This window comes from Phalaenopsis equestris, unplaced genomic scaffold, assembly GCF_001263595.1.
Source record: "Phalaenopsis equestris unplaced genomic scaffold, ASM126359v1 Scaffold000202, whole genome shotgun sequence".
NCBI lineage: Eukaryota > Viridiplantae > Streptophyta > Magnoliopsida > Asparagales > Orchidaceae > Phalaenopsis > Phalaenopsis equestris.
In genome coordinates, this window is record NW_018164644.1 from 2236887 (window position 1) to 2254709 (window position 17823).

The 17823-nt window shown below is 35.9% G+C and overlaps 2 protein-coding genes across 2 annotated transcripts in view; both read right to left on the minus strand.

Moving 5' to 3' along the window:
• The window catches only part of LOC110022766 (probable calcium-binding protein CML18), a 1117-nt gene extending 420 nt beyond the window's left edge, over positions 1–697 (minus strand). The window contains exon 1 of the mRNA XM_020721865.1: positions 6–697. Within this exon, the coding sequence (XP_020577524.1) occupies positions 6–274 (269 nt within the window). The 5' untranslated portion in view covers positions 275–697. The remainder of the gene's footprint in view (positions 1–5) is intronic.
• Positions 698–3937: 3240 nt separating this feature from the next.
• Positions 3938–17823, minus strand: part of LOC110022774 — a 32530-nt gene continuing 18644 nt past the window's right edge. The window contains exon 2 of the mRNA XM_020721876.1: positions 3938–4561. Within this exon, the coding sequence (XP_020577535.1) occupies positions 4105–4561 (457 nt within the window). The 3' untranslated portion in view covers positions 3938–4104. The remainder of the gene's footprint in view (positions 4562–17823) is intronic.

The following is a 17823-nucleotide window of genomic DNA, read 5'->3' on the forward strand; positions in this document are numbered from 1 at the left end:
TGTAGGGAGACTTTTTCGATACGAGATCAGGCTCCACAAGGGCAACGAACTCAGAAAACTCTACCAGGCCATTGTTATTCTTGTCCGCCGTCTGCATCAGAGCATCGAGCTGGTCGGGGCTTGGTTTTATGCCAAGGGATCGAAGAAGGGAGCCTAGTTCCAGCGGCGTCAGGCTCCCGTCGTTGTTCCGGTCGAAGGAGCGAAAGATCTCCCTTAGTTCTGCAAGCTGCTCGTCATTCAGCTTCGCAGCATCGTCTTCCCCGCCGCCGCTCATTTGTTTGCCTTTCCTATGCCTTCTTGTATATCCGATCCTCTCTGATTCAATCTACAAAATGTTAATGCTAGACTTTTCTCTCGTCATCCCTTTCCTACTTTGATACTCGTCACGATTTGTATGGAACGAAGGGGAAATCGATCGATTTGCTCCGAATTGAATTGAGGATCCGAAAAGCTTTAAGTGAGGAGATCGAGAAAAAGAATCGATTGAAATTTGGTCCCGATGATCGGGTCGCGTGCTTTGTTTTAGGTGTTTGTTCCCTTCTGATCAACAAGAGAACGAGCTTCCAGATCACAACAGTTCGATCAGATCGGGAGGAAGAAGATGGGAAGATAAATGAGGTTAGGATTAGGGTTTGATGATCTCACTGTCTTCGCCGTCTGCAAAAATGATTGGGCGGGGTTCGGAGTTCTAAAAACAATAAATAAATTAATTAACTAATTGTTCATCTCCTTCGCGACTGCGTCCGATCAATAGTATCTCTACACGTGTGAAGATAAAAACAGTAGAAAAGGTTATAAAATAGGAACCAACACAAGTGGAATTTTTATAGATAGTTTGTAATTTTTATATATTAATATATCTATCATCTTAAATTTACAACTAACGTAGAAACACAAACATACATATTTTTAAGTTAAAAATTAATAATAATAATATTTTTAATGTGACATCAAAAATCAAAATTTTATACAATCTAGGCCAGTTTTGGGCAGTTTATTGGGGTGAAAATGTCACCGCACTGTTTGAATAATGCGTGCATCGAGTATTTTGGAGACGTTTCGAAACGCCGTTCGTCAATTTCTTAATAGGTGGGGATGCGAGATCGACCCGAGTCCCGCGTCACTTTCTAGCATTTGGGTAGCTATTCCTCTCATGCCCTTTTTGCTCTGCCTCGCTCTTGCCCTATCCGATCTTCCTTGTGGCCCTTCACCCTTGCGGAGCTTGACACCGCGATTCCATCTCAAGGTTGTTACTTCACCCTCGCTGCTCCTTCGTCCTTCCTTCGCCTCATATGAGGTATGTTAGGGTTTATCGAGGTGGAGTTACAATAGTGTGATTCCTCTGCTGTTTTTTTTTCTAAGGTGGAGTTACAGTGTATTTTTCTAGTGGGTTTGCGTGAAATATCTTAAATTCGTGTTGTTTGGATCAAATTCGTATATCAAATTGAATTATGAAATTTTCTACTGGATTTTTCTTGTGGGTTTGCAATTCTCAATGGGAACATTCGGTTTACTCTCTGCTTGGCATTCTTTAGAGACGATCCATTGGTATATTTTTATTTGAGGAGACGATCCATTGTAGATCTATCGATTGTGGCAATGAGCCTTTTCGTTTGTGGCAACTGTGTGGATAATGCAGTTCAAATGTGTTTCCTCAAAGAGTTGCTTCCACATTAGCTTTGCATTAGAATGTTATAATTACGGTCGTGGCACCTAGTTCTATTGTTATTTAGGGTCTGAAAGTTGTCCATGCTTGTGTCTTATGTTAAAGGTGTCCATGCTTGTGCCTTTCGTTTGTGCCTCATGTTGAGGTGTCCATGCTTTTGCTAAGGGGAGTAATATGTTATTGTTACAGAAAAAGTTAAAGGTGTTTATGCTCATGCCTTATGTGCCCTTCTCAACCTCTTGGATTTCTCCATCAAAGAACAATCCACTTCTATTTTCTTCTTTATTTTCTACGTTAAAAATGCGAAGAATGTTCCCACATCATTTATGCAATACGAATTTACTAGTATTTGAATTGTTCATGTTATTTGTGTTCTTAAAGAAGGGAGGAGGAAAAACTTTTGCTGAGATGAGGAAAAATTTTTATAAGTAATATGTTAGGCTTAAAAATGAAGGTGCTCATGCATGTGCCTTATGTGCCCCTCTCAACCTCTTGAATATGCATCTCAATATAACAGTTTTGGCTTTCATATAGTTGAACTTATGTTATGTGCATCTCCTTACATAAAAAGTTAAATGAAGGTGCCCATGCTTGTGCCTTCTTGTGGTGGCCACTATGACACTTCACGACTTCATCCAAAGACATCCCTCTCAATCAGATACATATTTCTCTTTGGCTGATGACGATCAGCTACATGTCACTTCAGAACCTTCAAAATCTCTAGTTGGCCAATCATTACCTTAGGATGAAATCAAGTCAAATGAATTTGAAACTCGGGACGGTTAAGGTGTCGTCGAGATGGTTGCTTTGAGAGATTATATCGCAGATATTATTCTGGATGTTGATTCAGCAATGTTTCTTTATTTATTAGACTCTAGATTTATATCTGATGTATTTGATTGCAAAATGAGTTTGAATATTATGGTTCTATTAAGAATTTCTATGATTTTCTTTTCTCTGTCTAGAATTTTGCTATATAAAATTTAATTTAATTTTATGATCTGATAAATGATTTATTTTTTGTTGTTTTATCTCAGTAGCGGCATGAGCTTTAGGATTACAGGCACCACCCGAGTTGTGTTGTGTTTCTGTAGACTACCGGCTCCCTTACTCACGTCACGCCAGCCTCATAGCAGTGAGAGACAGTTCTACGGTTGTCAGAGGGGTGTTTCAGCACGATGTGATTTCTTTCGTTGGGCAACCATTCCAACATACTTCCCTGCCGACAGTGATTATGGCACAATGGTTTCTCATGAGGACAATGTCGCTGAGGACAGACGACGTCAGAGTTTTAAATTGAACATTTTAATATTTTTACTTTTAGTTGTAATTATATTTCTCCTTATTTTATTTCTTCTGATATTCACGAGATAGTGAACAATATATTTTATTTTATTTTTAATTGATCTGTAATAGTTTGAGGCTTATGTTTTGTTTATTATTTCTCTAATACAGTTCTGTTGCAAACAGTTTCACCAAACAGAGGCAAAATGATCATTTATCCAGCAATAATTATCAATAAACTATTCTAAATAAACTCCCCCAAACAGCAAGCCAATTTATTCTGATAATTTACAGATTATCAGATTATCAAAAGATTATAAATAATCAACTGTTGCCCCAAACAGACCCTTAATATTAAAATTTAGGGGCAATTGCATTCAGACTGCACAAAATTTTCTATTTTCAAATCAACTTCCTTTTCATCCATTTTTTTCAAATATCAAAATTCATGGTAAAACCCCTATACCATATTTTTTTCATTTTTAAAAATTCTCAATAATTCAATCATTGTAGGCTTAAATACATTGGTTTGATGGTTCAAAAAAATTTTAAAGGCTAATTTATAAATATGAAATTTTCGTATGCTCTATATTTAATTATCCCTAAAATGTAATCATTATTTTTGTAAAAATATAAGAATTGTATGATATTAATGTAAACTTTAAAATTTTTTTAGTACATAAATTCATAACATCTAAATCTATTTTTAATCATCTAATTTTCAATGGATATTATCCAAAAACTTCTTCAAATATAACAATTAATTCATGCAAAATTCCGAATTTCATCACATCCATTTATCATTCTCATTCGTCCTGCACAAGAATAGTGGAGCGGTTTTATTTCAGAGAAAATTTGTCAGACAGAACAAGACCAAAGAATAATATACAGCAATACATCAAAAGAGAAGGGGACAGTTACATACAGACCACCCAAAAACTTGCTATTTACAAATCAGCCACCCTTCTTCATCAACTTTGTGAATTCTCACTTAAATATCAAAATTCATGATAAAACCCCAACCCATATTTGCCATTTTATCAAATTCTCAATAGTTTTATCACCGCGCTTAGATACATAGATTTTAATTTGTAAATATCAATGCTTCGGGTGGTTTATATGTAAACTATCCCAATTAGAAAACAAAGCAATTACTAATTTCGCTGCATCAGGATAGCAATATCCTGGCGGAAAACACCTTCATATCTGTTGAATCCATTCGCAGGTTTTTGATATGCATTGCCAGTGAGCTGCCTGAGCTGGCCATTCATGCCGAGCGATTTCATCGGCTGCATCATCATCATGGCAACAGTTGGCGAGTACTTTGCCATCAAATTCCATCGAGCGAACAGCAGTCTCCCTTTCACTACCCTGTCTGCAAGCTTCACATATGGCTTTCGAGCAACAGCCGGCATGCGGTTGCTCGATTCTAGAATGGGAATTGCAGGGGTGAGGCACCGGTTTGTCGAGAGGGAACGAATTTCTGCAGAGGGTTTCATGCGGTCGAGCCATCGAAGAACCCAGTTTCCGAGGTTCCTGCCGGCTTCGATGTCCCTATGCTGTATGTTCTGGTGAACTTTGATTACGACATCAAAGATGGCACGTGTGCGCCTTCAAATGAGAAATGTTATAAGTTAGAGATGTAAGATGAGATTGTAATTTTGTTATTCACATATTAAATACCTAAAGTTTGATATTTAGATTTAATTCACTTTGATATTTTAAATCTATGCATGAAAAATGTAATATAATAAGAAGATGCCAACACTCTAATGTTTTAGCTAAAATAAGCCTACATCTATAGAAACGGATAGAGAATGAGATATGCTATAGAGTTATGCATACAAAGAAATAAAAGGAGCGCAAAAAAATGGTCTAGCCCAGACTAAAGTACACCTATTCGCAGCATAATTGAGAAACATCAAAACAAATGGCGAAATAACTCGATAGATAAAATAAGGAAAAAAGACAAAACTACACCAAATATTACCCATTTAAAAGTTCCTTGAATAGGCATCTTTACAAACTCAATGAAAGTGCTCCAAAAATTTCGGCAGAACCGTACTTTTACTTCAAGTTCTCTGAGAGTAATTGTCTTCTTCCTCCAATCTTATCACTCTCGAACTACAAAACTCTTTCACTGAATCGCAATGATCCATGGAAAGGAATATATTGAAGTAACCTAAGCTGCGTGCCCAATCAATGTGTACACACACCCCCTAGTTTTTACGTGAAAAATCCGTAAAGAGAAAAAACCGTGGGGTCAGACCAAGTTATTAAAAACGAGTATAAGTTGATGATTACAGCAACCACTTCTCTCACTGACATAAAAGGGTTAGAAGATCTTCTAAGTTACAATATTGGCGTTCGGATAAATTTGTTGTCAGGAACGGGCGGCAACCGATAGCAATCAGCAACCGTCGGCAGGTGGTGGTTGACAGTGGTCGGAGATGGTCGGCGGCGGTCGGCGAAGGTAGGCCGTGTTCGACGACAATGGGAGTGATGATGGACTTCAACTCCTTCTCAAAGTTTCAAACTTTTCCTCAAGTCTCAAGCTCTCTCACAAGTCTCAAGCTCTCCCCCCTTATTATAGAATTTGGGAACGACAAAAGTAATTCTCGCAATTCTGAAGGGTAATTAGGAACGACGAGCAGAGAAAGGGGACGACTTTCTTTACATGGGCCATCAAGATCCTCTTCATGTTTTGGCACAAAAAAAAATCGTCAATGTTCTGCGTAAGAGGAGATTAACGGGATCCTCTTTCATGATGAGGCACAGAAGAAAGTCGTCTTCGTCCTGCATAGCAGTCGACCAACAAAAATCTCTTTCATGTTGTGGCGCAGAGAAAGGTCATTCCCGTCCTGTCTAGTAGATGACCAAAAGGAATCTTATTTTGCATTGCGATGCACAAAAAAGTCGTGTTTGTTCTGCATAGCAGGCGAGCAACGAAATTTTATTTCGCATTGTAGTGCAGAGGAAAGTCGCCCCTGTTCTACGTAACAGACGAACAACGGGATCTTTTTTCGCATTGCGGTGCAGAGAAAAATCGTATGACGTCTTGCGTAGCAAACGAGCAACAATATCTTCTTTGGTGTCGCTAAGATGAAGAAAGCTATCCACATCCGTGCCCAACAGGTGACTCAAATTCTTCCTGCCTGTTGCTGCTACGCATTCTGATAGAGATGAAGAAATGCTGGAGTTTTCCCATTGCGCTTTGAGCGGGAGATTTTCATACTTTCGTGATGGTGATATCTGGAAATTCGGGGAGGCAATGCCGACTCCACTCGAAGATGAATTGATTTGTTGTAGCCTTTTAATTGTCTGATGTGAGATTTGCACATGATGATGTGTTTGTTTGTACGTTCAACTTAAAGTAATAAATTTTTGTATGTTACTTTTGAACTGTGATTTACCCTCTTTTGGGATGTTGTGGTTTTTAAATCGTGCGGAATTCTGCAATTAAAGTTAGCATGTGCACTGAAAAAAAAATATGTGTACCTTTTAGACTAGTGCCTTCTAAGATTTGTATCTTCTTGGGTGTGTATCTTCTGAGGTATGTGCCTTCTGAGAGTTGTGGCTTATCAATTATGTAGAAATCTACAATCAAAGTGAACGCATGCATTTTACATAAAAATGAATCGCGTACCTTTTGAGGCTCATGTATTTTAAGATTTGTAGTCTTACTGAGATCTTTGATATACATATATCTTCTGAGACTTGTAGCTTTATAAGATATTTGATGTGCATGTGTCTTCTGAGGCTTGTAATCTTCTGAGGATTTTAAGTAAAGATCACATCAACCACTTGCTCTCCTAGACCCTTTCTCATGAGGACCTTGTTCCCTACTAGCCTCCCATCAAAACTTGCCACTTGGGCCCGTCTTCCAGGGGCATGATAGCTTCTTATTGAGTCTTGCCTCTTGGGCTCAAGTTTCAGGTGTATCGTATCTTCCCATCGAGTCTTGCCACTTGAGTTCGACTTTAAGGAGTACTGTATCTTCTCGTAGAGCCTTTCCTCTTAGGCTCGACTTTCAGGGGCATGGTAGCTTCCTATCAAGTCTTGCCTCTTACTCTCGACTTCTAAGAGTATTGTATTTTCTTATCGAGATTTGCCTCTTTGACTCGACTTCCAGAAGTACCAGTGGAAACCTTTTCTACCACTGCGAACATTTCTTTTCCTAGGATGCTAGTCAAAGTGTGTATGTCTAACAACTATAGCTTGTGTTGGAACATAGTTAAAAAAAAAATTCTTTAAGTATGTAAGACCCGTCTTGGGTAACCGAAGATGCTCGACAACATTAACCCGTAACGAACAAAATCAAACGAAATTCACTAAAAGTGATTGATTTATCCTAGGTTGTTGGTCAACGCTTTTTCAAAATGATCGTAACTTATTATGGAAGAGGTCAAAGGAAATTCACTAAGAATTTTTTACCTATCAGAGACTGTTAGTCAAATCTTTTGCTTGACAACCGTAGCCTGCAATAGAAGAGGTCAATCGAGTCCCTCTGGGATCGATTAATCCCAAAAACTAAGGTATCATTTATGCTCTGCGTTTCTTGAGACAATGCGTGGGTCACAACAGACTGTATTTTTTTCTTGGAAATATGGTTGTCGCCATACTCAATAATGATGTTTGAACACTTGACAGTTGCTACTTTTGAATCTTTTGCCCCCTACCGGGGGTGTTTTCCACACGAGCTTGTAAAGCAACCCATATATCGAGCCATAAAGAGATCAGCTTTTTGATCTGGTTGAAGATGAACTCTAGTATGATAAGGAGGCGCAAGAAAACGTTATTTGTGATGAAGATTGCCCCTTAGTGTAGGAGTTATTCTCAAAGACTTGTTGTTTGAACAAAATATGAGATGACTACTACCATAGTCGTGTTCGGGACGTTACCATGAACGATCTTTCGAGACTGCAATGATGGTTGACCCTAGCTTAGAACTTGTGAAAGATTTTGTATCTCAATAGGATGCGAGAAGAAAACCCTACTATAATTGTGTCTGGGATGTTGACGTGAACAATCTTTCGAGACTGCAGTGAAATTTGCCCCCCACAACAAAGAATGCTCTAGAGATGTTCTTTCAGATGTAAAGAAGGTTCCTTCGTCAGTTGAGTGATGTACATCAATGGGAAATGCATAGAGGCTCAGCGTTTCAGAGTTGAAGACATTGTCAAATGAGACTTCGCTTCTCACAGATGACCCCAAACTGACGTGTGGTAGAAAATTCATCCACACTCATATAAAAGAAATATATATAGAGGTAATATATTATCGTCTTAGCGTTGTACGAGAATTCATCAACACTCATATAAAAGAAAAAAATCAGTAGAGACACCAAAATTTTTAACATGGAAAACCCGTAAAGGAAAAAACTACAAGGTCTGGTCCTGTTATAAAAATTCACTATAAGTTGATGATTACAGAAATCATTTCTGCTACGGGCAGAAAGGGTTAGAAGATCTCGTACGCTACAATGTTGACTGCAGACGTGCGAATAAATTAGTTGTCAAGAACGGGCGGCGACAGATAGTAATCGGCGGTGACCTACAACGATCAGTAGGGGTCGGCGGGTGGTTGACGACGACGGTCGGCGGCGGTCGGCCATAGTCGACACTGGTGGGAGTGATGATTGACTTCAACTCCCTCTCAAGTCTCAAGTTCTCCCCATTCTTGAGAGTGGTGAGGCTTTATTTATAGAATTCTAGGTGCTATTAAGCCATGAATGCGAACCACTTTGATCAAAACATCCAGAGAAGTTCCCTCAATCAGACGGTCGTTTGATGGACATTTAAGAACCTTGACAATGTCAGAATTAAACGATATTGGGCTCGTTAGAATTGTTTTGTCGAGCACTAAATTCGACAATGAACTCGTCAAATTCGACATCCATTTGACCTTCAAATGTGTCTAGAAAGCTTCTAAAAACAGTTTAATGGCTTGATCTAAGCTTGATTTGACTTGAATTAGATCAATTTTTGTATCATCTTATTTGCTTCATTGAGCCAATCAGTTTAACAATAAGTTTGCAGAAATTGGAGTTTTGAATGACTCTTAATTGAAGTTTGAATATTTTTTGCTCAAAAAGGTGCATCGAGATATGTGTCATGTCTCTAGATTTGTGTCGGTTGATGAAAATTTGTTGGTCGTGAATCAAAGCTCATAGAGATCAGAATGAGTGATTTAAGAAAATAATCAGTTTGAATTTCGACCCAATGCTCTCTAAAATAACATATTATTCCAACTTAATTTTATACCTAATTTCATCCAAAAACAAATAGTAATTTGTTTTAATCATAGCAAACCAACTTCTCAAATTTTGTGCATATCCCAAGGGGTTTTCTGTGATCACTTTTTATTTCCTATTGTTTGTTCTTTTTTTCAAAAAAATAGAAAATATAACAAAAAAAATTTGTTTGCTATAACTATTTTTTTATTTTGTTTTTAAACAAATAGTGTTTTTGTTTTAAAAAGACACAAAATAGGTAAAACTTATTTTTTGTGTTTTCAAAACAACTCCCAACATCTCAATACCGACCCCGACCCCGACCCCGACCCTAGTGCTTCCTCCGACATCGACATTGTGCATTCAATGCTAGTGACGCCAACATCGATGCCATCTCCCCCAACATCGCTGCATATGTCGCTTTCCGCTTCGACCGCGCCAACATCAGCACCATCACCTTCATCCTCTCCTCCGAACTCATTTCCCGCCACCACTGCGACTTAATCAGCATCCTCAACTTCTCCTTCAACACCATCAACTTCCTATTCCTCCCCATCATTGCTTTCCTCAAAAAAGCTTCTCCAATTTGACAATGATCACTGCTTTCATTCTTTATAGTCGGGTGGATGGAGGAAGAGGAAGAGGAAGAGGAAGAGGAGGAAGGAATAATTATATTTTCTTATATTTATTTTTTATTTTTAGAAACAGAAAAATCTGCATGTACCACCAGCGAGTTTTTCTTTTATGTTAATTCAAAACAAAACAAAACAAATTATAGATAAAAATTAAAAAACAAAAAACAGGAAGTGATCCAAAACGCCCCCTAAGAAAATAAAAGTCAAAATCATGAAATAGCTGACAAAACCCCTTTGACAATTTTCTAAAAGAATTCTCACTTCTTGGACACCATTTGAACATGCATAATAATTATTGAAAATATGCCGCACTACCTATGTTGTACGTGAAAGTGTTGGGTTAGTCCCACATCAAATAGTTGGTTGAAAGCCATCACTTAAAGCATTTAAGTTGAATACTGATTTGATAATTGGTGTGTGTAGCACATATTGATACCCTATCGTTCTCGCTCCCTATGAAGCGGCCTTAAAGCGATCATTTGGGTGAGATTAAGACGTGAATGTGATTGTAGCTGCCATGGGCTTTAGTCGTCGTCTATCATGATTAAGCGAAGTTAAGAAAGTGATTTCTACATTTAATAATATGAATATACACACACAGATATTTATATGTATATATAATTAATGATGTACCCAATGAATCATGAGTCCACCTTGGGTCAAGTTTATGTACGGCGAATCATAATCTTCGTTATTCTTCCTGTCTACACTACATTATTAACATTATCCTAATAAAATGGATGTCAATTTATGGAATCTATCATCACCAATTACTTTTAACAGCTGCATGTCATATTATTTCAGAAAAGATGAATCTTTCTAAAAAAAATTGAAGAGAAGAAACGCAAAGGTGATTTGATTTTCTTTACGCTGCATATTTGAATCTTAGTACATGAAACAAAATGAAACATCAATGCAACACAAAAAGGAATCACACCAAAACACTCAACTCCAGTTTTATTGTGCAGAAGAAGAATAGAAGTCTAAAAGAGCGCATGCAGTGGGCAATGCGATTTTTCTTTATTTGCACTAAATTATAAATAAAACAGCCACATGAATAGGAGTGAGAAACGGTCGAGTCATTTGACAAAAGTCAAGATGAAGAAGAGCAAGCAATTTTCGTCCGATAATGCTTTTTCAAGTACAAAAACTATAAACTCGTATTACAAGTATATGGCACGCATAAGGAATGGCAAATAACTTCTATTACTATTTAAAAGTGATGGGTCTTAGGATGGAATGGTAATTCTGGAATTCCGTCGCTACAAAAAGTTGCTTATTTTGTTATTATTATTATTTGAACGAAAAAATGATTCAGTGATAAATTTGCACAAAGAAAAGTTAAGTTCAGCAAGCGAGCATTTAGCTAGTAGAAACTGTAAAACAATCCTTTGTTTGAAGAAATTATTCTAAAATGCACAATTTTTGTTACTTAAATGCAAACTAAGAATCTAGGGAGGATGAACAGAAGCAAAGCCTCACGTTCCTGTTTCCCACACACGTCTGGTATGTCTTACAATATACTAATGTTTTCACAACCAACATTGATGGAGCATGTGTTACACCATGGAGACACAGTGGTGGGTTCAACTTTGATTTAAACAGTAACATTCGATGTTATCATTCAAATTACGATAAAAATTTAGCAGATTTCGGGTTCTTTATTTTGATAAACACATAATAGATATCTTCATTTTATTTTCTGATCATCATGCACGGATTTAGCGACAATGGTGTTGACAAGTGTTAATATGGCAGACATAGGGTATAAACTAATGTTATCAAAGCACAAAGCGCAATGTGATGCTCAAGGCATTAATTTTGCTTCAAAACACAAAGCAAAAGAGTGAAGCGGCGGTTTATCAATTAAGGCGCTATTAGTTATACAAGATCAATGGATAAATTCATTCATCAACAATATACAATAGGACTTAAAAATTGATATTAAATAAAGAAAAATATGAGGATAAACCTACAGGTTAAAATTTTGTAAAATTTCTAATAATTTATTGCAATATTTAAAAACTTAAAAATTTTAAATAAATACAAATTAACTTCAGTGCTTCGAAGCACGTTTAAACTAAGTGCAGTGGGCGTCACTCGCTTCGCTCTGCATTGTCCATGAAGAAAGCTTTCAAAAACACTGATATGAACAAAAATAAATATGCATAAAACAGTTTGCCTTTTGTACTTTGTAAGGGATGATAGATCATTAATGTCATTTGACCCTCTTTACCTCATTTTCAGTGAGGTTTTAGCCTAATACTCTTAGAACTCAGGATTTAGTTTTAGGAGTTTCTTATTGACAATCCTAGCGGACTAGTGATGGAGCCCACCTCCCATAGAACTTTGAACCACTTCTTGACTCATTTTTGTGAAAACCTCGCATGAATAGTCTCAAACACTTGACTCTTAGTTTCAAAGGCTAAGGACTAACATGTAGAGAGCCCAAAAAATGAGTTCGTACAGGATCAGACGATCATAGATGAACCATCCATGACTCGGCAATGCGAACACAATAATTCACGAATTTTTTTGACCCGACCGTCGGCAAACTTCTCTGAACGACCCGAGATGATGAAACAGACCGCGTCTGCACATCCAGAACATAAATTTTAACTAGAAAAAACACATATATTGCTATGGTTCCAAATGCGAGCAATTAGCATGAAAATTGAAGCACGTTTTTCTAATTAGCGGGAAGCGAGTCTAGGCCCAGCCCAGGTGCAATTCGGATTCGATTCGGGCTGAACTCGAGTTGAAAACGAGCTGAGCAATTTCAAATTTCAATTTTTCAAATTTCAAATGAATCATTTAATCCTGTCTTAATTAAATATGATTAGGAGTTAAAATTTTCCAATTAAGTCAGTTGCATGAATGGAATCTGTTTAATTCCCTGCATAATCTCGCGAAACGGCCACTTTGAATATTACGGCTATACAATTAGGCTCCCTCCTCTTATTTGAACTCCTGAAAATAATTGTTCCTACTTGAGCCACTCTCATTGGTTTTCAACGTCCTACCATGAAAACCTAAACCTCAAATTCTTGAAAACTAGTACCTCTGATCATTATCGAGAGTTTTCTGAAGTGATCACAGTCATTTGGGATGTAATTAACTATAAGCGCTTACATCTATAGAGAACTTGGAACTCAGGTAAAATAAACTCTATTTAATTTTTATATTAAATAAGGAAACTTATCGGTCACACATAAAAGATTGACAGACCAATCAGATGTTACGAATCACTTAGTTTGTATGATTGAGTATATCGTCGAGGTATACACTTATCTTCCGGGAAGGTGTAGTAATCGTGGTATCAGGCACGATTATATAAACTATTGGACGAATGGATGTATTTGGTCTCATTTTTCAAAAATTAAAACACACTACTTTCAAAATCAAAACTATATACCTCTTATATTAAATTTAAATTTAAAATTACTTTTCAAATCAAAAAGTTGACCGACAAACCCATATTTTTTATAAAATTTAATTGGATAACCAAAGTAATACTATTTTTAAAACCCTGTAAGTTTTCTGATACGGGCAAAAGCTATGAGTGCATAATTCAGTTAGAAAATAGAGAGAAAACATAAAAAACATAAATCAGTAAAAGAAACTGAAACTTAGGAAAAATATGGAAGAAGATACCAATGAGATACACTAATCAAATAAAAGACACAAGAGGCAAAAGACTCGAAATGTTACCATCAACAACGAAAGGATATAGTTATCACCACCCGATGCCATGAATACAGGCACATTCCCATCCAGGAACCAATGGAGCGAAACCTTTCACATCTTTCTTTAAAATTCCAAAAGTCCCCTAAAACAACACAATATCTCTAATTTATAATCACACAAAGAACATAAACCCAAACCCTAATAAAAGCAAATGTATGAAAATACCATTACGAACCCACAACTTACTCAAATGACTCGACCGCATTTATTTCGGATCAAGATTAAGACATTCTGTGTCACTTTCGGACCAATGTATAATTTCTTGTTCAACGGGAGTTTTGATGAAAAAATTGAGTGCATGTATTACAATCCATAACATTCTCATTGTCGACTCCCAAGCCCCGGATACGAAAAATGAAGAGTTATGTTAGATAGTCGACATCTAGCATAAAATTCTTATCAAAAAATCATGACATGAATCCATTAAATCCGTGTAAATGTTATGGTGTCCCCTGAAAGCAATGCGATGCATGGCCTAAATACAGTGAAAAGTGTGCAAAGCCGCTACATCGGTAAATAAGCAAGGATTCTCATATTACGAACGGATGCGAACAAAGAAATTAACCTATGAAACTAAGATTAGAATAATATCTTAGAATATAAGTACTCTCACAAATAAATTAATAGAATTAGTAAGTCTTATGATTCATAGAAAGATAAAAGTCTTATGTATTCAAGAAACTAAATGGGTTGGAGAAATGTTAAGGAGATTGATATTTTAGGTTTTAAATTTTGATATTCAGGTAAGAGTCACACAAATTGTAATTATAGTTAGGAGTTGGAAAGACAATGTTGTAAAAATTAGGATTGAAGATATAAATATAACCATAAAGATTATTGTTGATGATAAAATTTTTAATGTTATAAGTGTTCATGCTCCTCAAGTAGCTTTAATTAAAGGCTCAAAAGAAATATTTGGAATGACCTAGAAGAATTAATACAAATAACAGCTTTTGATAAAAAAAAATTTATTGGAGGAGATTTAAATGAATATGTTGGTAGAATGGTAGAAGATTTGCAAAATATTCATGACGGCTATGGTTTTAGAATGACTAATAAAGAATGTATAATCATATTATATCTTTTTATAGCATATGATTTTATTATTACTAATACATTATTTAAGAAAATCGATGAGCATATTAATAGTTAGAATAATGTATTCAATAAAACACTATGATTATGTTCTTTTGAGAAAAAAAATCATCGAGAATATAAAGATTATAAGATCATTCCAAATGAAAGTTTAAGTATTCAATATTGATTAGAAGTTCTGGATTTTAAGAAGAGATATAACATAAAGATTACAATGAAATATTATCATATAATTAGAAATAAAATTATATTTAAGTAAACTTCAAGGTTTCAAGATTTGGTATGTTCATGAGGAAGCTAATTTTATGTGGGATTAAGTAACAAACACTACTAAACAAGTGGCAAAAGATGTAGCTGGAGAAATAAAAGGAAAAGTTTTTATAAATAAAAATAATTGGTGGTGAAATAAAAATGCTAAAAATTATGTTTTTTGTGATATATATAATAGATTAAAGACTAAAGAGCTTGAAAAATATAGGTATAAACTAGTCAAATAAAGAAAAAAAGTAAACTAAAAATTTAACTCAAGTAAAAAATATTAAAGATAAAAATCAAAGTCTTTTTCTTAGAGAAAGATATTCGACATAAGTGAGTGAGCTACTTTGATAAACTTTTCAATGAAATGTCTGAAAATATGAACGAACTTAATGATCATAATATCAATAATTAAAATAATTTTTTTTTGTTTTTACTGTTACATTAGTAAAAAAAAGTTGACGAGACTAAAGAATTCAAATGATGGAAAATCAACAGGACCTGATGATATTCCAACTAAAGAGTGGAAATATTTAGGAGACTTGGGAGTTTCTTGACATACTAAACTCTTTAATACTATTTTAAAAACTAAAAAAATGTCTAAGAAGTGGAGAGAGAGTATTTTGGTTCCCATTCCTAAGAATAAAGGAGATGCACAAGAGTGGGCAAATTATAGAGGAATTATGTTGATGTATCATAATTTAAAATTACATGAGAGGGTAATTGAACATAGATTATAACATGATACAAAGATTTATCATAATGAGTTTGTATTTATGCGGGGCAGGTCTACTATGGAAGTTATACACTTATTGAGAGGTTTTGATGGAGAAGTATAGAAAGAGTAAAGAAGATCTACATATGATTTTTATTGATTTAGACAATTTATGATAAGGTTTCAAGAGAAGTTTTTTGAAGAGTTTTAAAGAACAAACGTGTTAATATGACTTATATTCAAGTCATTAAAGATATGTATACTAGAGTTCTTACTTGTGTTCAAACAAAAGGCGGTTGACAAAGTATTTTCCTATTTCAGTTGGATTGCATCAGAGATCGACTTTAAATCCATATTTGTTTGCTTTAGTTATGAATGCTCTTATTGGACATTTACATGAGAATTTACTTTGGTGTACGTTTTTCGCTGATGATATCCTTCTTGTAGATAAGACTAATCCTTCTTGTAGATAAGACTATTGTAGATAAGACTAGAGAAAAAGTTCAGAAAAAATTTGAATTATGGAGGTCTCCATTGGAGTCTAAAGCCTACATTTGAGTAGATCTAAAACTGAATAAATGGAATGTAATTTCATTAGTATTAGCTCTAGTAGCAGAGTTTTAACAATGGGTGATCAAATATAAAAAGATGTGAACGTTTTAGATATCTCAAGTCTATTGTTCAAAGTGATGTTTATATAAATTAGAATGTTAATAGTAGAATTCAAATTGGTTGGTTAAAGTGGAGAAAAGGATTGGGTCTATTGTGTGATAGAATAGTACTGCTTAGAAAATTTTAAAAAGTGGTGAAACTTACAATGTTCTATGGTGCAGAATATTGGCCTTTAAAAGATAAGCATAAAATAAAATTAAGGGAATGATCGGGATCTTTTTTTTTTAACAAAAAATAAGAAACAAAAAATAGTGTTTGTTTATTCTTTTTTGTGTTATTTATTTTTTTTATTTTTTGGAGGAACACTTCTATTTTTAAAATACTCAAAACAAAAAAAAAATTACCTTTTTTTTATTTCTATTTTCTATTTTTTGTAAGAACTTTTCTATTTTTAAAATATTTAAAACAAAAAAATATGTTTTTGTCTGTTTTTAAAACACTCAAAACAACCCCTCGTCTCGCTCGTCTCCCTCGCGATAGTCGATGATGTCGAATGCCTTCGCTCTTGTTGACCTCATTTTTAGTTAGATCTAGTTTTCTTCTTAAGGTTCAGGGTCTAGCCTTAAGGTTCTCTCTTTAACTATCTTAGAACCTTAGAAGTGGAACTCACCTCATTTTAGAAATTCAACATCCAAATTACTTCTTTACCCTGTTAGTTTCGCATGTGTGGTATCAGCCTCTAGCACTTAAGAGGTTGAAACCAACATGAGAAAACTCAAAAGGAGTACCCATAGGATCATTAAGTCATAGGATTGCCTTATGCACAAATTGCACCTTCGCGAGCACAAACTTCGCAATTTGAACAGCCGGCACGTTCGTTTTTTTCCAAATTTGCATCCCCTACGTCGTTATTTGTCTAAAACTTAGATAAAATTTTTGAAACGATCGATCGCGAGCAGAAATTTTGACGAGAATCAAATTCGACTCATTTTTTACCTGATCGTCGACGAGGTTGTCTAAACGACCTCGGATGAAGAATCGAACTACGCCGACGCGTTCGGAACGTCGACTTTAGCTAGGGAGGGCATCAATTTAATATCACTCCGAACAGGATTAAATTGCGCGCAAATCAACAAAACTTAAATAAATTTAAAAAAAAATCTTTTTAAAACTTCCTAAATCTAAAATCCCTAAACCTAAACTCACGCACCCGATCCCACCTCCCTCACGTTCGCGTGAAGCCCGCGGCTCGCCTCTCCCTCTCTTTCGCGATCCAGGCGAATCCCTACAAGGACGAACCGAACTCCTTTGCTTCTCCTCGCCGATCCCTCTTCTTCCTCGCGAGAGATCGGCCCGCAGTCCCTCCCTCGTGCTCCAGTTTCTGGTAAAGCTTCCACCGACTCCCTCTATCGCGCTCCAGCTTTACCCTCCCACGCCTCTGCGATTCTTGACGCTTCCTTCGCTCGTCTCTTTCACGTCGACTCACCCCAGGTAGGTTTGGGTAGGCTATTCCCCTCTCTTCTGGCTATATAAACCCCGTCTTGGGGGGGGGGGGGGGGGGGGGGGGGGGTGGGGGGGGGGA